The following is an 18,086-nucleotide window of genomic DNA, read 5'->3' as shown; positions in this document are numbered from 1 at the left end:
GAAGTGGAGCTATGATCTTTATTGCCCGTTGCGTTCACTCCACCTGCGATCAAACACAGCCAGCGATCTTTGCGCTAATATTGACTTCATTAGTCTAGGAATAGCAATTCCTTTAAACAGGTCCGACAAACCAGAAGGAACCACGTCCAATGCTTTAATCGACACGTTGAGAGGCTGATTCAACATATAAACGGCTGCCTGCGCAATATCGTCTGGTGTCAATGGTCTAGGATCGTTAGCCAGAAGATCAGACAAGATGTTTCAAAGGATGCTTACGTGTAACCTTCGAAGAAAGCATCATATTGTTCCTTGTCATGCCCAACGCGCTGGGAGTGGAAATTTGTTGCGACACACCCGGGGCGGAGGGCCAGCACCTTGATATTAGTCCCTATCAATTCATTACGCAACGCATTGGTAAATGCTTCCTGGCAAGCCTTGCTGGCGTGGTAAACGGCTTCTCCTGGAAAAGGCGGCACCTCCAATCCGGTGACTGAGGTAATGTTCATGATGACGCCTTGTTTGCTGGCCAACATTCCTCGATTCAAAACCGCATGGGTTACAAACATGGGTCCGTTGACGTTGGTGGAATTCATTATTTGGATATCGGAAACTTTGAGATTGTAGAATGCGTTCGGTGCACCTAAAGCAATGCCGGCCTGCTCAAACACGTCAGACACATAGCGCACCGCATGGACGATATCAAAGGGGGTTGTCCCTACACCATTAATTAGAACGTCGATAGCACCGAGTTCATTGACCGAGGATTCAACGGCCGCATCAACGGCTTCAAAGTCACCAACATCGACGGCTCGGTGGATCACCCTGACACTGGGATTGCTTTGAGTCAGCTCCTTCGTGAGCTTACTCAACTTGTCCTTAGAGTCGCAGTCATCAGTTTCTCTCCGAGCAGACCAGCCCATATCGTAGAGTTCTCCTACGACGTACCTCTGAACGAGAGAAAAGAATAAGGTCCGCTCCATGGTTTGCCAGATCCCTTGCAATAGCTTCACCAATTCCCATTGAGGCTCCAGTCTGTTGCATAGTGCCTAATTAGACCTCGAGCAGCACTGGACACACTTAAAACTTACCAGGAGCACGATCTTTCCACTCAGTGACATTGTGCAGATTGTTCGAAGTAATCTCAGTGGCTACTTCCCCTTTCGGTTCTCGACGTGAAGACGTGGCTGAGTAGAGAAACTTTCTAAGATAGAGGGTGAATTTGTCTACATATATATTTCAAGCTCTAAATAGCATTTTTCCTTGAAAAACATTTCCCTTAAGGATTACCCGCAACAGCAAGGTTGCCGTGATGTCATCTGCGGGAGCTTCGAGACGAGGAGACGGGCGCCTTTTCCCGAGATGGATCCACCAGGTAGATAGTGGTTCATTTCTTCGCATAGTGTTTTCATTGGTACAGAGGATCCCAAGAGCGTGACCACGAAGCATTAGGAGGCTGATATCTTATTCTATATACACTACAGGCCTCCTGCATCGATTCTTCTACCTAATTTGGAGCCACAATTCTCCTTTCGTCGTTGAGTCGCTGTCAGTGTTTCCCCTCTCTCACTGCCTAGTACCACGTGGATCCCAGTATTCAACCATAAAAATCGATACCGATGTTGCGTCCGCAGAGCTGGAACGCTTGAAGCGCAAGCTGGGAGACACTCGCTTACCACCACGTGAAATCGTTCCTGGGGCCGGAACACGTTATGGGGAGGGTTATATTCCCTGCTGTTTTGACCGTACTGCTATCATCTCTACTAGCTAGAGATGGTTGTCTGGACACATTTTGTCTGAGTGGTTTGATGTAGGACAGAATGCATTCGGTCCACCGAAAGCAACGCCGGCCTGTTCAAACGCGTCAGCCAGAGTGTTTGCTGGCTTGCCTTTTTTGTTGTAGTCGACCGCGTCGGAATGAATCTGGTCTAGTCGTATGTACCTTACTTTTCTTCGTTGACACTGTCTACAAGACGATCTGCCCAGGCAAGATGAGCGTGGGCAATCCTAGGAGGAAATCGTTCTTCATGTATAGGAAGTGCTAGGGCGTTTCCCTTTCCTTTTCAAAAGGGGCATAGGAGTCTCGACCAGCGATCCAGGAGGGGAAAGGGAGATTACTCCGAACTCATCAGCACGAAAGAAAAAGTACTGAAAATTTTCTGATACATACTAAGCTGTGAGTCCAATAGCAATGGCGGACTAAAGTCAGGGTTACAGTGACTAACACTTAGGCTCCCCGACACCTTTCTTGCTTTCATTTTTCTATCCATCAGTTCCCAACTTCCCATGTACCAGATTCTCAGTCTTCTTGTGTGTGCATACACGAAAGAATGGTGAACTTACACAAATTCTGTCATTGGCAATGGAAACCGTATGTTGTCATGTCTAGTACTTTGAAGGTTATCGCTAATGTAAATTAGAAACAAGCAGTATTCAGTATAAATAGCTGCCCGGCAGACATATTGTACTCGGTGTTCCAGTTTCTATCATCTGCGGAACTGCATGCACTATGTCTTGTTAACAAAATGTGCCGCACAATTGCTGAGAAATTCCTCTACTCAAAGATCCATATGACTTGGCTAAGAGCTGACCGTCCTCCACCAATCACTCAACTCCTACGGACACTCTTATCCAGGCCTCAGCTAGCCGCTTACATTACAACTGTACACCTTGACGGCAATCTCTACGATCACTCCAATTTTCAATTCAAAATTCCTCCGGTCTCTGGCGCTGAACTGGACCAACCGATCGCATTCATCCGGGGCACTGGTGCCCCCTATAGCGACCTTTGGATACAGGAATTGCGCCAAGGTTCTATAGATGCTTTTGTTGCTCTTCTATTAGCACAGCTCTCAAATGTGAGATATCTGTACCTTGCCAACGACTTCACTCGACAGAGTGCACTTGTCGGTATGGTTCTCCGATCTGCGATCTGCGAGCCCGTGCATTATGGCCTGCCCGACTTTCGGTATCTCCGAGATGTCTCTTTCCTCAAACCCGACGGTCAGGATTGGGCCCGCGATATGAAGGTCAAAACTACTCAAGATGTCTTGCCATTCTTTTATGTGCCGAGTGTCCAACGCATGTCAGCTTCGATTGAGAATCCATCTGAATTTACGTGGCCTGCAGCACACTTACCTGTCCCATCAAAGCTTACATCACTTGAGTTGACCATTGTGCGGGAGGCGCATCTCGGTGAACTGCTCGCACTCACTCAGAACCTTGAAACCCTTCGCTGGCATTGGTATTTCGATTATGGTGTCATAGACAAGTTCACTACGCCTATCGCCAATCTCGATTGGATTGTTGCTGTGATATCTCGTGTTCGAGGTACTCTGACGGATTTGACCCTCGCAGCCGAGTGCGGCTTAGGAGGCGGTGACCAATTCCTTCCTGGCATAAAGATGGTGGGCTCGTTGCAATGGATGGTCGGTTTTGACAAGCTCAAGAGACTTCAGGTCCCCTGGCCATTCCTGGTGGGGTTCGCACAGGACATGACGAAACGATTGCAGGATGTGATCCCAAGGAATATCGAATTTCTAACCATCACGGACGACTTGAGGCCACAGAATGAAGATGGAGTGGTAAAGGCATTGCCTCGATGGGAGTGGACGGATGACGCCATGCTAGGCTTGCTTCAATTATGGCTGAAGGATTGGAAGGCATGCACGCCGCACCTTCGTGGCATTACTCTGCTACTAAGCTGGAATGACGACAATGAATGGTCCCTTAGGATGAGGGACCAACTCAGGGAGCTAGGCGCTCACGCAGGAGTTGCACTGGAGCTAACCGAATTGGATGTTGATATTTTCGGATATTTATCCTCGTTCACTTGAGCCACTTGCCCATAGTCAAATGACTCGACGCAACCACAAATAAGACGCTCAATATGTAACTTACACACTACAATGGGCGTAGAACATAATGTGATCTGGCTTTTGTCTGGAATTCCCCCCTGCGAGAGTGGTCAAATTATAGGACTCACTCGGTTTTGATATGGTTGAATGGGGTATGTATACGTGGATCGACAATGCGCGTAAAGTTCGGAAGTACTCTTTAAATGAGCAGCTTGCTGAGCTGGAAGTAGTAATGCAATCCTATAAAAAGGTTGTCCGTACCTCGGAATTTCCATTGGGTGGTGTAGATTGATTTGACATACACTCAAGTTGATAGATATAGAAGATCGGAGCATGAGCAGGAACTCATCTGCGCACTTGCTTCACTATGACCGGTCGATGGACAGTTTCTTAGGTAGCACAAGCCAGGATGAGGTGCAGAAATGCAATTACATATATTGCCATAAGGATTTATAGCTAGTGCAGAAGCCGATTTGATTAGGACCATTAAGTTATGGTCGCAGTCTCCGGTTAAATACAAATCAATTTCCCAAAATTTATATACAATATATCTGTATATAGATAGGTATATAATTAATGGCAATGAGCTGTGGTCATTTCACTGTAATGCGGAAGCAACCTGAGGTCAGATTCCTTTACAGCTTAGGACTTTCATCACATGCATCTAGCATAGCTTTGTGCATTTCCTATCGATATACTAACGGAAATTGCCTCATGCTTTTTGTCGTCTAATTAGTGGATAGACCAATTAGCAGACCACGGCTAAGGGCGTAAATGACTCTTTCGGAAGATTGTATCATCTATATCCTACCCTAACCTATTCAGTTGGGGGTTGAAACACCTCCTGGGGGCCGGCGCTGTTAGGGGCCAGAATAGCCTTGCTTGGAGACAAGAGACGAGAGGGGAAATGGAAGGTATTTCATGACTGTAGCCGGACGATTCTACTTATGAGGTTACAATGGTCATTGAAGGATGCTATAAGGACTACAATGATGAACAAAATCTTAGAGAGACGACCAAGAGCAAATGCTCTGATGTCCATATCTGGCAGTGTAGATCTTGCTACATACCAAACTTGATATCAGACTGGCAGAGAGACGCAGCAAGAATTAGTAGCGCCACTACATATCTCGTTCCAATTCATAACGAGACTTACTGGTCTATGATAGACCAGGTCTGCTGTGTACCGAGCAAGACAATTGTAATTAGGCAATGAGAGCTGCTTGGCGAGAGATATTGAGGTGTCGGTGAACCAAGATCACCGTATATGCTCCATAAATCATTCAATATAGGTATACCGCTTCTTTGGATTCCCGATGCTCCGACTACTGTAGAGACACCCACCGAGTCAATCAACAGGAAACACGGACTGGATACCATCCTAAGAGTCGACCGTTGAATAAAGCGCATGAGCGGCCCACTATCGATCATGTGGCAATCAAAATGTATGCTCGGGTCCGTCGAAGACAGTAAATAGCAGTCAGACAGGATCCACAGCCGTCCTCAAACCCAGGACTCCCCCCCTCCACCAAAAAAAAACCAGAGGGCAGGTCATGGAAGATCGAAAAAAGTTGTATTAGTTTGAAAAGGGTTATCTTAGATTGATGGCGGGTCCAGTCCTGTCCAGTTGCTCCGACTCTAAGAGCTGTTAGCTTGAGAGTTTGTGTCCTGGTTCTTGGCAATGTCTCAGAGGACATGCAGAGAATTTTGCAGTGCATGAGCCATGGGTTGGTAATAGCACCAGTAGACTAGTCCAGGTACCCAGATATTTACTGGTGTGAGACATGAGCAATTAGACGCTGATGAGGTTCTGCTCTAAGCTTCGCTTAGCCATAGCTTCTCTTGGCTTGGCGCAATGGCCTTGTTTTCCGGGCCAATCTTCTTCCTTCATTCTCTCGGTGAATGACTACATACCCCCGTCCCTTTTGGGGCCTTGGCGATCCAGGCTTGGCCCATACAAGCACGCCTAGGTATTCGCCGAAACTGTTGCCACCGGCGCCGAACGTAATACTATCAGATATTGCGGCATTTTCCTAATTCAGTGCTAATTTCTACTCGGTTCCGCTTGTAAACATTCACCAGAAAGGTCAATTGTATGGTACCTGTATTATTTTGGTCAAGTCATCACTCTATCAGTTCTGTTCCTGAAATGCCTGAGACCTTAGTCTAGCGTGGAGATAGGAGACAAGGGAATTAATTTGCCTCCAGTACAGTAAATATCATGCCCATCCCATGATCGATCTAGGCCTAGGATGATTGAACAGGAAGACAGTATCTCAAAGGATAGTTTTCATGTGATTTATAGCCTCCTGCGTAGGTTCTGCTCTTGCCATCAAAGCAGATCTCTCCCAGGCATGCATGCATCCTTTCTGATCATACTTTAATTCGTGTGGTATGTAAGTAGGTTGAGCTTCAGTATCTCGATATTTTCGTTGACAGGAAAGTCAACAAAAAATACTAGGTAGTTTATGTGGTGTGCATCGGGTAAGCGGCCAGGGTTGGGAGGAAGCGGAGAGCGTTTGCGACCACCAAAACTGGTAAGTGTACCTAGGTACTACTACGTACTAGTAATCTATAAATTTATATCGAAGGTACATATAATTAAAATCAAATTGGATCTTAATCTTGAAAACGATGGCCAGCCTGGTGAAATTTTGAAAAGCTATTAGTATGGTACCTTTTGTTTCGGGGTTTTGCCGAGAGCCTTGAAAAAGCCCCTGGCCCAACTATATCACCCCCACACGGTCCACACCTCCCGATGTAGCCAAATGTCTCTCAATCTTGGTGGGGCAAGTAGTGCCTTTAGTTGGTTTTTCCTGACTAGGAAAGGAGAGCGATTTCTGGAGTTTTACTGCTGAAATCCACGAATGAGGTTGAATCTGGCGGATCGCTCCAGTGACACTAACTATTAGCGTAGGTACCTAGTTTAATCAACAGCAACAAAGCATCAAAGGTCAGAGTTATAGCAACTATCACTTAGACTCCCTGATACCTTTCTCACATTTCAGTTTTTGTTATCCATTAGTTCCCACATACCAGTTCCTCAGTGTTCTTTGCCTACGCATACACAAAAGAGCAGTGAGCTTACAACCTTGGCAATGAAACCTGTATGTGATCAATGGGGGGTGTTCAAGTTTATTACTAATATCCCTAGGAACATCAAGCAGCATCCGGTCTAGACAGCTTCCCAGCAGAAATATTGTACTTGGTGGTCCAGTTACTATCCTCTGCTGAACGCCATGCGCTATGTCTTGTCAATAAAAGATTCCGCATAATTGCTGAGCCGTTCCTCTACGCCCAGATTCAATGGACATGGACAAACTCTCAGAACCCCCCGGTCGCTCAGTTTTTGCGAAGTATTGTGCGCAGGCCCGAGCTGGCTAGTTTTGTCCATGTTTTGATCCTTAATGGGGATAGTTTCGACCTTAGCTGGCATAACTATAAACAGAAAAGTCCCAAACTCCCAGTCACTGAAGTGGTCTTAGATGGGCTAGAGAAATGCATCAAAAAGATCCGCATTCCATATGCTGAACAATGGATCCAAGAGTTGCGCGCCGGAACAATGGATGCATTTATCACACTTTTATTATCACAGCTCCCTAGCCTGAGACGTCTCTATCTAGGCAAGAATTTTGCCCGAGAGAGCCGCCTCATGGGCATGATGCTCCGCTCGGCCCTCTGTGAGGAGTTCCCAAATAGCCATCTTCCTTCCTTTACACATCTCCAAGATGTGTCAGCTGTGTATCCTGACCTTGGTCTCAACATTCGCAAATACACAGATGTCAGGAACACGGCAGACGCCCTCCCCCTCTTTTACTTGCCTTCGGTTGAACGGATAAAGGCTCTCATCGATAACCCTGCTACTTTCATTTGGCCTGGGAAATATCTGCCAAATCCATCGAGACTCGCATCGCTCGACTTGACGATGTTGCGCGAAGGGCATCTTGGTCAAGTGTTATCAGTGACCCAAGGGCTCCGGAAGCTTCAATGGGATTGGTACTACCGCCCAGATCTTGAAGATCATTTTGTCACGGATATTATTGATTTAGACCAAATCGCCGCGGATCTATCTCATGTTCAAGAGACTCTGACAGACTTGACTATTACAGCAGGGTCAGACGTCTCACAAGCGGACCCTGAACTCCCGGAGGTCACATTCCGCGGGTCTTTTAAAACTTTTAGCGGACTCCATATGCTGAAAAATTTGGAAGTTCCAATTGCATTTCTGCTTGGATTTTCTCCATCAACGCCAAATGTAGTTGGCCTAGAGGAAGCACTTCCAGAAAGCATTGAATGGCTGACCATCACTGACGATCTATGTCTCCAGCGTGAATGGGAATGGTTCGAGATTGAATACCTATTGAGGGCTGTTCGATCATGGCTACAAGACTGGAAGAGATTCACGCCTCGCCTCCGAGGATTTGGTCTGTTGTCGAGGATACACGAAATGGTGGAAGACAGGGAGTTGATTGAAGGGCTCAGAGACATAGGTTCCCAGGCAGGAATTCAGTTTCAAATAATAAAAAACGAACTGAAGTGAGCAGATCAAATGTAATTATAGCTCCAGTTTCTGCCACCGATATCTCTTCAGACCACTATTTGATATTTAAAAAAAAAACTCTGGGGTCACCCCCGCATAACTGAATCTGGTCGATCCTGATCGGGCCTCCTGCAAGGTTTGCCAGCGTGTACGGCTCTGGCGGCGTCTTCCTATCTAAGACTCTGAGCGGAAAGACATAGTCATGAGGACATTGGTTACTTACCTCCCTGCCAGTTCCACATGGATCAATCTGTTTCCATTCAACGCCGCGCACTTTGACCCATGTGCCAACCCTCGCTTTTTGATCTTTCAGGGGAACATCGTTATTTCTATAGTATAGATGCGCCGCCATAGGCTCTGCGCAACTACCTCCGTTCTTGTGTATCTCCGACTCTTTGCCACGTGGGCTGATATCTCGCCAGACCATCTGGCATTTCTGTAGACTTTCGCCGACTGGCGTCTGGCCGTTAAGAAAGTCCTAGGAGAAATGGTCTGCTCCCTTCATAGAGGAGGCAAGGATGATTTCATTGCCCCAGGCCAGAATTCCCATCGCTGTGGGCTCTGCGTCGCCTCTGATGATGCCATACTGCTTTCGGTCTACTGTCATTTCGTCGACCGCATCTCGCGCGATTTGCCAGAGCTGCCCGTCTGAGATTGGAGGGTCCTCCTCATCAGACTTCCCGACGGGACTCGCAAACACGATGTGGCTGCTATATTGCCAATTGCGCTTGGCATTTTTAATGTTGGCGTTCTGTTCCTGTGGCCAATTTATTGCAAGGCCATGGTMGAGGGTGACTTTGAGCGGGCCAAGCGGGTCCTTGGGTACCGAAACACCGGGTGACAATCGGCAACATTAACCCAGGATCCTCCATGTGCTTCAGCGTACGGGCTATCGGTACGGATGGAAATGAGGCCGGGGATACGAATTCCGTGACTGCTACTACCCAGAGCCTGTCCAATAACTAGGCCGTAACGAACGTCAGAGTCGGAAAATCAGCCACCTCCACTACCATCCAGGCCGATTTCCTTGTCCCATACGCCTTTATGCGCGTCTATCTTACAGACCCGGACACGCGCTGTCAAATGCCGGCATGGCCAATCAACTACAACACCGGTAACTTCATCTGCACGCATTACATGGTCGAGAATGAGGTCCTGTACCAGTATAGTGGGGCCAACCTAACGGAAGGGCAAACCAACTACCCCTGGGCGTGGTCCTCCGTCGGCGCGGCCCCAGTCAAACGTGACGGCTATACCTTCACGTGGACTCTCCCCGTTGGCACCGACACCACAGACTCTAGCTATTTCTCCGTCCAGGCTCAGGGCTACGGGCCCCTGGCCAACGTCTTCCACCCGTGCCTGAGTCAATGGGACGACGGCAAGCCGGGTGCCGGGGCATTCTGCACTGGGACGTCGCCATACGACTGCAAAGGCGAGACGCTCTGCAGTACTACCAACGTCAAGTGGTGCGACAAGGCCGTCAACCAGATGAACCGCGGCAAAACGATCTACAACGCAAATGCAGAGGCACTCGCTCTTTCCGGGAACTGCTGGTCAAACAACGCGGGGTTCGGATGCTCGGTGCAAATCCGAGGCACGGATCAGAATGGGAAAAACTGCCAGATCACCGGCGACGAGATGTGGCAGGCTTACCAGGATATTCGCAATGTTGGGGGCTGTAAGAAGTGCGGGACCAAGCATTTTGGGAATGGATGTATGGTCAGCGTCGACTATTACTATGGCTGTGATAACCGGGATTCTGGCGTGCAGTTTATGGCGGCTTTCGCTGAGACTAATCTAACGGACTATATTTAGCAACTTTGAAGCCATTTCATTATTTACCTATCACCTTCTTACCTATGGAGTTGATGCTCTTGCTAGGCTATAGCTAACTATGCTGAGGACATACACCTGAATGCCTGTACGCGTTTGAAGTACTCTATGAGTCTCCTAGCTGATTTTGCTTCGTTGGAGACCCTTGCGCAGCCTGTGTCTGGGTAGGCGAGCAGAGTTTTAGGCAGAGTAGAAACAGGTGAGTTATTCAGGACTAAAAAGGTGTGCCACCTATGAATCCACATCTCAGCTGCATTTAGGTTACTTGTGCTGAAGGGGACACTAGTCGTGGATTGATGAACAAGAAGTTATAGTCATCATATAAGCACATGGTATTTGCATATATAGCCATCTGTCAAGAACATATTGCAGTTACCCCTTTTTTGTAGTCATAAGCTACTATACCATGGTATGAGCCATTTTGACATTCTTCTCTTTGCATCATTCTCTGAACAAGTGATGGATTGCCCGCCTGTATTTACCTAGCAAAAGCAAACTCTATGCTGTGATGACTAGTCAAGCATAAGTTCATGGAATTTCCGAGGAGGAAGAGAGAGGATCCTGCATTTAATGGATAGGACCATGTAGATACGAGACCGACTCATGGAGTCTCATGCATGCTATGGCTAGATCAAAGACAAGCCCAGCTGTGTGTGACACGGCTTCTTAGCGCCCACCTTTAGCAGCTGTCGACTTCAGTAGAGCATCAGAAGTCCTCATAGGTCATATCAGCCAGTGTATGATTGCACCACCCAGCATGAAGCTGACACGTCATTAATGCAGAGGCTAGTGCTTAGCATGCCCATGAATATTCTATTATTAATAGTGATTAACTTAGCTAGAGAGGTCAGAAGTACTGATTACTAAGGTAAAATTATCTACCCTTCTCTATAACTTTATTAAAATATGTTTATTTCTGCTGCCACCTGGAAGACTAGAATACGATTTATCCTATATTAGTGCACTAGATCCATAGAGTAGAAATACAGAGTAGTAACCAGTTCTGTGGCCTATTTAGGCACCCTTGATCAGAAATTCTTTCACACTGACACAACTAGCCAACCAACTGAAAGAGTGATGCCTCCTCAATATGCTTAACGCGCATGGTCTCGGCATAACTTGCCTTCAGGACATTCATGCGGTAGTAGAAAGCCCCGTCATACAAGACAAACATGCTAGGCAGACCGCGGGGGATCAGAGCGAGACAATCATCGGGCTCAGGACGGAAGCCAAGGCTGTACCATGTTGAGCAATGTGCGCACGAACTGGCCCTGGAATGCTGCCGGCATTCTTCTTTCAGGTGCGGGACAAGATCATCTTCCATCAAGACAGTAAGGTACATGCCGTCATTTGCGCGGATCCGCGTCCTTCCTTCATGCACCGAGAGCTGAAATGGCATTCCGGCGCTGTACGGATTGCCGCCGAAGATGAGCTTGCCGTTGAAATTACTAGCATCACCATACCAAAGGCCGTCGCAAGTAACGGGATACAGAGCAAACTGCTTATCGGGATGGTAAAGGTCGATTCCATCTGCAGAAACAGGATGAGCGGGATTGATAATAGGCTCGGATAGTGATAGGATAGGAGCACTATCAGCGCTGTCGGTCGTGTATGGGTCCGCTGGGTCGATCTCAACGTCAAGTGCTTCATCGATATTGTCCGTCCAATGCCCCTCTCGAGAGAGGTACTGTGACCCACGGCAGATGTGAAACACGTTGTCCTCGTAGATGGGATGACTGTTAAGCTGGCCAACGTATCTGCGATCTCTGATTATGTGCATGTCATTATCTGAAAGATAAAACAGGCTCCCGTGGCCATGGTAATCATTGTGTAGCGTGAAGCTATTGTCCTCATAGCGAACAGCAAGGTATTTGGCAGTGACTATGAAACGAAACGGCCTGTCCAGTCCCTCGTCATCCGAGTTGAGCTGTTCTTCCGCCATGATAATCTGTTTAGAGTCAGTCTCTTCTTGTAAGGGACTCTGGGGCAATGCCACAAGATAGTCGGTAGTTACCTATGGTGGGACAGCCTGTTTCAAATCTCGGTTGGGTAGTAGATAGACTAGATAGAAGTAGATGGAGGTTGGATTAAGTTATATACACGATGTGGGTCCCAGGCAGCCATGGGATCTCATCCTAAGGCTCAGGCATTAACCTTAGGCTCCACAGCTTATCTAGGTACCTAGTTTAATCAACAGTGATAAAGCATTAAAGGTCAGAGTTACGGCAACTATCACTTAGACTCCCTGACACCTTTCTTACATTTCAGTTTTAGTTATCTATTAGTTCCTATATACTAGTTCCTCAGTATTATTTGCATACACATATATAAAAGAGCAGTGAGCTTACAACCCTGGCAATGAAACCTGTATGTGATCAATGAGGTGTTCAAGGTTATTATTTATATCCCTAGGAATATCAAGCAGCATACCTGACGAGACCTTCGGAACCAAATTGGAATGGCCCTCAAAGGTTCGCAGCTCCGCGCCGGTCTGGGCATCCCAGAGCTTGATGGTTATATTTTGCTTGATGAGAGCTTATCTTAGTTTCTGAAGGGCCAAAACGGCTATGGCTCTCATGATGCTACGGGCTGCGGCTCCGTCTCTAGGTCGCCCGAGCCTCCCACGGCACTGCATGTAGCATATTGAAATTCCTCTCCACCAGTACCCATCCCGGGACGTGTAGGTCTCAAAACGTATTTAGCCACCATAAAGTTCCTCCACCTTCGTGATATCTTCTACAAACGTAGCGCCATACTCTCTCATGATCTGTATCTTCTCCTCCATATTCATCGCTAAACGCATTCTCCCAAAATCCCTTGGCAGTTGTTTGGCACTCGCAAACCTCAACACCCATACGCCCACTCCATCCGTCGGCCAACCAAACTCCACCATCTTTGCTTCTTCCTCAGTCATCTCCCTCCCATCAAGCTGCACCTCAACCCAATCCTCCCTACTCGGCCACCACGTCGCACCAGTCCGTCGCAGGAGATTACAGAATCTGTCTTCTTCATCGGCACTGGGTGAGCGCAGTGATACATGAGAGCGGGGGAGCATTAGGAAAAGCATGTCGAGAAGGTCAGCCTCTTTTATGAGAACCCCGCCAGCGGAGGGATAGCCGTAGACAAGGCATCCTCGGGTGCCGAACTCAGTCCGTTCAGTCGTGGATTCAGGAGGGTTTGTAGGGCATGAGCAGTCCGGTTGGTCGTCCATTACTGTTCGTTGACGAAAAATAGGGAAACGGTTCACGTTGATGGGAAGTAAGCGGCCAATGGTTTGTTGGCAGAGAGTCGATAGAAAGGTAGAGATGATGGCGACGAGCATGCTGCTAAACCCCATGCTTCAATAAGGCTACAAATGAAGACCGATATTGGGTATCACGTAACTCGACCTCAGAAGCCATGAGCGCGCTCTCAGGGTCATGCAGATTACCGTCTCAATATGTAGGAATTGGGGGAAGCTCCCTTCAACTGATTAGGCAGAAACTTGAAATCCGGGGCTGTCCGAGCGATCCAGACGGAGCGTTTGCGGCGCTGTGGTTGGGCGCTAGTTTAGGGCGAGGTACGGTAGCATACATACTGAAGAGAAAGAATATACATGGGGTTCACCTGCATCTGATAATGCCATCATCATGAGGCAATTGTAATTCTTATAATACAGTCAGCGCACCACTTTAAATATCCCTTCTCTATGTAGGAATCATATACCCGTAGGACAACACCAAAAATGTCCAGCACAGAATTTAGAAGTGATGGCAAGATCAGGGGCAGAGTCGACCTGGAGGGTCTCCCTCCAACAGTCAATGTTTATCCATGGGAAGGGCCCAATCATTTCCAGAACATCGTCGATTCAGAATTCCATCAATTCAAAGATCCCGAACGCTCAACCCCCTGCGACTGGATAGTCTTCTCTGACGTTTCCGAAACCATTTTCAAACGCGACTTCGAAGAAGAAACCGATCTGAGCAAACAGTGGAAATCATATAATCCCTCCCGGCAACTCCTCTTCGTTGAAATCGCCAGGGGTACTCCCGAGCATACAGAGGCTACGCAGACTTTCAATGATATCTTGAAGGAAGCGGTGGATCGGATGGGACTGTCGACTGCCTTGAAAAATTTCTCAGGCACCAAGGTTCGAGGAGATGACTGGGCCAAAGTACCCGATAATGGCTGGGGTCCAAGGCGTCCTCCGGCCGGTCGTTCTCGAAAATGGCCAACGGTGGTGCTAGAGGTTGGAGTCTCCCAACGGAAGTCAAAGCTCGACCAGGACGCCCGCTGCTGGCTAGAGAAGTCGGAAGGCGACGTCAAAATCTCCCTAGCAATATCAGTGAATCGACGAATTCCGGAGATCGTGCTAGAAAAGTGGAAGGTCAGCAACGCAAAGCCAGCAATGGCACAGAAGGTGATAGTTTGGCGCCACAATGAAGATACCTTGTTCGATAACGAGCCCCTCGTTATTGAATTTCAGGATCTGTTCTTGCGAGAAGCAGACAACCCCGGGGAAGTCAATATTGAGTTCGACCAGGGCAATCTGCGGCGTCTTGCCGAGAACATCTGGCTGGAGCAGGGGTTCATGGAGTAGTTTTAGGAAGAATCGCTAGCCTATCGCAGGGAGCGAATGAACACATTCTCGACTACATCAGCCGATGTGAAGACCTCGAGTCGCAAGCTGGAACTATGGAAGCATTTGGATTGAATGTGGTCCACAGACGACCACCCAAGATGGCCAAATCCCACATCAAGCCCTTCCACGGCAGACGGGATGGCTCGGAAGACCCCGAGGCTTACCTGGAGGACATTGAATATGAGATCAAACTGGAGAAGCGGCACATGGATGATGCTGACTACGTTGGGATGACGACCGACGAATCCTATTCCGCCAAAACCTCCGAGACAAAGCTGAGATCTGGTACAACCAGCTACGTCGGAACGACCAAGAACGATTGGGACCAACTGAAACAAGAATTCACCAAAAAATACCGGGTCAACGAGGTGGATGCCACCACCAGGCGGTTCCAGGTTAGCCCAAGAAGCCTGGATCTTCAGGTCCTGAGAAACCCTCGTTATTATCAAGTGATGGAACACCGGCAAGAGAGCGGTGCGAGCTTAACACCTCGATGTTAAAATATGCTGGATTACTAGCAGGGTAGAGTGTCAGGATCAGACCACTGGGCTAAAGGGAATCATGACGGTACATCCTCAGCTAGTAGTGATATCCAGGATGGTGTGGCTGATCCTGAGACATGAGAGAAACGAGAATCGAAGTCGGTGGTCCACTGTGAGGTGACCCTTTTAAAGTGAAAGGAAAGCTGTGGACCGATGTGACCACCTAGGTAGTGACATTGAACAGTAGTGTAGTAGGAATACTGATGCATACATTGCTTTACAGATCGGCTAATTTATCGCAGCATGTCGTAATATGGGTATCAACATTGCAATTTTCAACTGCTCGGCTCTAGTAATTAGTGCAGAACATTTTCTGGAAGCAAAGCACTGTGCCTTTCTATAAGGCTACATAGAAGAAAGGTAAAGGCATCAATCAAGTCTCCTCAAGTCCCATGCCCTTTCCGATCTTTCGAATCAGAGCCCGCTTCAAGAATGCTTCTCGCGCCAAACTTCGCGTATGCCGCGACCATGTGTCGACACCGATGACTCCCTTGACTAAAGCAGCTTGCAGGGCGTAGATAGCCTGCTGGATTCCTCGTTCTTCGGACACGAGGTCATAAAGCTGCTTACCAACCACGGTAGGGGCGACGAGAACCTCATCGATGGGCGGCAGAGCTGATGGGGCCGCGTCTGAGCCCGAGCTTGAGGCATGGGCTTGCGCAGTGGAGGAGATGCGTGCCTGCGCGGCTGCGATGACGCCGTCGGCACGGTGAAGAGATTGCTGGAGAATAGAGGTGTTGGACTGCAGTGTTGAGTTGAGAGCATTGAGGGAGGAGATCTCGCCTTGTAAGGTTGAGACGGCGGCTTGAAGGGACTGGGACTGGGAGAGCAGCGACTGAGCGGCGGATTCAGACTGGGAGACGTTGGCCTGAACGGTTTCGGCGAGTGTCTTGGACACAGCGTGCAGGAGGGCGTCTTTCTCAGGGTTCGGCGGGATCGGCGGTGCGGGCCCCGTGGGCGTGAATGAGGGCAGTTCAAGCTCGAAGGGTGAGGTCAGGAGATCCGGTGCTTGCGTCTTTGGTTTCGGCGCTGGCTGGTGGGTAGGAATTATCGGCTGCGCTTGGCCATGAGGTAGAGGCTGCATGGCCGGCTGCGGTGGCTGCTGGTAACGAGTACCATTCTGCTGGTAGAATGAGGGATGTGCAGGAGCTTGTTGCACAGGGAACGGCGGCTGCTGAGCTCCTCGCGGTAGGCTGGCAGGCGGGGGACTTCTGGGCGGGCCACCGTCGCCTGGCTGATATGCTGGCCCGGACGTATACGCTGGAATTGCCTGCACTGCATTGTGATGTGGTGGTTGCGACACCCCATACGACCCCGCTGTCCCTCCAGGTGCACCGCTTCGCTCAGGAGGGTACTGGAAAGACCTGTTGGGAATATGACCGCCCATGTTCGCATGGAATTGCAGCGATCGACGTCGTAGGTCTTGTTCTTTTGGCGGTAACGGCGGTAGAGGTGGAGGAGAGTTGTACCTCCCGGCTTGTGGTACTTGCGGTTGTTCAGCAGCAACGGCCTGCCCTGGCTTCGGAGGAGGGGGCGGCGGCGGCACCTGCCCAGTCGGCTGCGGCGGAGCGCTTTGAGGGGTCGGCGAAGGTCGATGCGTCAACGAACTTAGCTCTGGGGGCAGAGGAGGCAAAGGGGGCGGTGTCTGCGTAGGCCCTGCCTGTTGAGGTACCTGCGGTACCTGTGGTTGTTTGTACTTGACCGGCGGTTCTTTCGCAAAGACCTCCCGAAGGATCATCAGAAAGTCGACGAGGTTCGATCTCTGCATAAGATGGCGCAAGTCAGTCACGTTGCCCCCCGGAAAACAGTCCAATGTAAGCTATCAGGAAAACGAACATCCCATGCCTCAGCCCAGTGCGCGAGATAGTGATGATAAACTCTTCCCTCCAGCGTCACATGCTGCCCTACTCGAACAGCCATGTCCTGCGTCGGAGTTACGTAGACCATCGGGGGTTCGCGTGGATACGTGTTGGGAATCCATAATGCAATTGGAAATTTGTAGACGGTGCCGCGAAATGACACTGGTATTGTGCCGGTCAGGTGGAGGAGTAAGGCAGAGAAACCGGTTTCGTATGCTGCGGGATAAACGACCTTCATTAATACCGAGAATCTCAGATTGAATACAAGCAGAGGAAACAAGACCATCAATTGCGCTGTAGCATGATAACTTACTGTACACATCCGTCCGTGGTGAGAGTGAAGGGTATTGTGCGAGGACATTGGCGACATCGTGGTAAGTGCGATTGGGATCTTGGTAGGTTTGCTTGGGATCGTAGTGATCCTGGCAAAGTCAGTATTTCTCTACGCTTGAGGGAATTGAAAGTCGGAACGAACCCGTGTCAGCACACTGTATAGCCAGTTCAATGTCCTCTGCGGCAGTGCAGCCATGTCGAAGGGGCGGATACAGGAGCTCGCATGGTGGGAAGTTGTCATGTCAAGAATGCTTGCCTAAGCTAAAGGCGCTCTCCATCTTCCCCGCATCGCGTCTTGGCTGCGGCCATCACCGCCATCTACATGTGGTACTTGCTTGTGGAAGGCTAAGGGCAGCTCAAATGCATCAAAAATCGAGAAAATACCAGTCATACATAATTGATGTGATCAAAAGTTCCGAGATAAGTTATAGAATTGACTATTGACAAAGATGAGAATAGTAGAGGTCAAATAGCCACGCCGCCATCCATCACTGTCGTTAACGG

The 18,086-nt window shown here is 48.8% G+C and overlaps 9 protein-coding genes across 9 annotated transcripts; 5 read left to right on the top strand and 4 right to left on the bottom strand.

Moving 5' to 3' along the window:
• Positions 1 to 18: 18 nt before the first annotated feature.
• Positions 19 to 1,118, bottom strand: Asppvi_006959 (SDR family oxidoreductase; the record flags this gene model as incomplete). The annotated part of the gene is made up of 5 exons (XM_043302854.1): positions 19 to 74; positions 132 to 226; positions 277 to 875; positions 946 to 1,032; positions 1,089 to 1,118. The coding sequence occupies 5 exons, from the start codon at positions 1,116 to 1,118 to the stop codon at positions 19 to 21; spliced, it is 867 nt and encodes a 288-aa protein (XP_043158789.1).
• A 1,404-nt stretch (positions 1,119 to 2,522) lies between these two features.
• Positions 2,523 to 3,833, top strand: Asppvi_006958 (uncharacterized protein; the record flags this gene model as incomplete). Its single annotated transcript, XM_043302853.1, has 1 exon — positions 2,523 to 3,833. One exon carries the CDS (start codon positions 2,523 to 2,525, stop codon positions 3,831 to 3,833), a length of 1,311 nt encoding a protein of 436 aa, XP_043158788.1.
• Positions 3,834 to 6,952: 3,119 nt separating this feature from the next.
• Positions 6,953 to 8,394, top strand: Asppvi_006957 (uncharacterized protein; the record flags this gene model as incomplete). The annotated part of the gene is made up of 2 exons (XM_043302852.1): positions 6,953 to 6,961; positions 7,009 to 8,394. 2 exons carry the CDS (start codon positions 6,953 to 6,955, stop codon positions 8,392 to 8,394), a joined length of 1,395 nt encoding a protein of 464 aa, XP_043158787.1.
• Positions 8,395 to 9,438: 1,044 nt separating this feature from the next.
• Positions 9,439 to 10,209, top strand: Asppvi_006956 (uncharacterized protein; the record flags this gene model as incomplete). Its single annotated transcript, XM_043302851.1, has 1 exon — positions 9,439 to 10,209. One exon carries the CDS (start codon positions 9,439 to 9,441, stop codon positions 10,207 to 10,209), a length of 771 nt encoding a protein of 256 aa, XP_043158786.1.
• A 1,072-nt stretch (positions 10,210 to 11,281) lies between these two features.
• On the bottom strand, positions 11,282 to 12,169 carry Asppvi_006955 (uncharacterized protein; the record flags this gene model as incomplete). The annotated part of the gene is made up of 1 exon (XM_043302850.1): positions 11,282 to 12,169. One exon carries the CDS (start codon positions 12,167 to 12,169, stop codon positions 11,282 to 11,284), a length of 888 nt encoding a protein of 295 aa, XP_043158785.1.
• A 661-nt stretch (positions 12,170 to 12,830) lies between these two features.
• Positions 12,831 to 13,438, bottom strand: Asppvi_006954 (uncharacterized protein; the record flags this gene model as incomplete). Its single annotated transcript, XM_043302849.1, has 2 exons — positions 12,831 to 12,856; positions 12,934 to 13,438. 2 exons carry the CDS (start codon positions 13,436 to 13,438, stop codon positions 12,831 to 12,833), a joined length of 531 nt encoding a protein of 176 aa, XP_043158784.1.
• A 513-nt stretch (positions 13,439 to 13,951) lies between these two features.
• Asppvi_006953 (uncharacterized protein) lies at positions 13,952 to 14,806 on the top strand (the record flags this gene model as incomplete). The annotated part of the gene is made up of 1 exon (XM_043302848.1): positions 13,952 to 14,806. The coding sequence occupies one exon, from the start codon at positions 13,952 to 13,954 to the stop codon at positions 14,804 to 14,806; it is 855 nt and encodes a 284-aa protein (XP_043158783.1).
• A 140-nt stretch (positions 14,807 to 14,946) lies between these two features.
• Asppvi_006952 (uncharacterized protein) lies at positions 14,947 to 15,348 on the top strand (the record flags this gene model as incomplete). Its single annotated transcript, XM_043302847.1, has 1 exon — positions 14,947 to 15,348. The coding sequence occupies one exon, from the start codon at positions 14,947 to 14,949 to the stop codon at positions 15,346 to 15,348; it is 402 nt and encodes a 133-aa protein (XP_043158782.1).
• Positions 15,349 to 15,763: 415 nt separating this feature from the next.
• Asppvi_006951 (putative endosomal sorting complex protein TSG101) lies at positions 15,764 to 17,778 on the bottom strand (the record flags this gene model as incomplete). The annotated part of the gene is made up of 4 exons (XM_043302846.1): positions 15,764 to 17,152; positions 17,227 to 17,465; positions 17,563 to 17,671; positions 17,725 to 17,778. 4 exons carry the CDS (start codon positions 17,776 to 17,778, stop codon positions 15,764 to 15,766), a joined length of 1,791 nt encoding a protein of 596 aa, XP_043158781.1.
• Between the last annotated feature and the right edge of the window lie 308 nt (positions 17,779 to 18,086).

Source organism: Aspergillus pseudoviridinutans (genome assembly GCF_018340605.1).
Source record: "Aspergillus pseudoviridinutans IFM 55266 DNA, scaffold_4, whole genome shotgun sequence".
Lineage (NCBI taxonomy): Eukaryota > Fungi > Ascomycota > Eurotiomycetes > Eurotiales > Aspergillaceae > Aspergillus > Aspergillus pseudoviridinutans.
The sequence above is the reverse complement of the archived record's forward strand: the minus strand, read 5'-3'. Positions and strand labels throughout refer to the sequence as shown.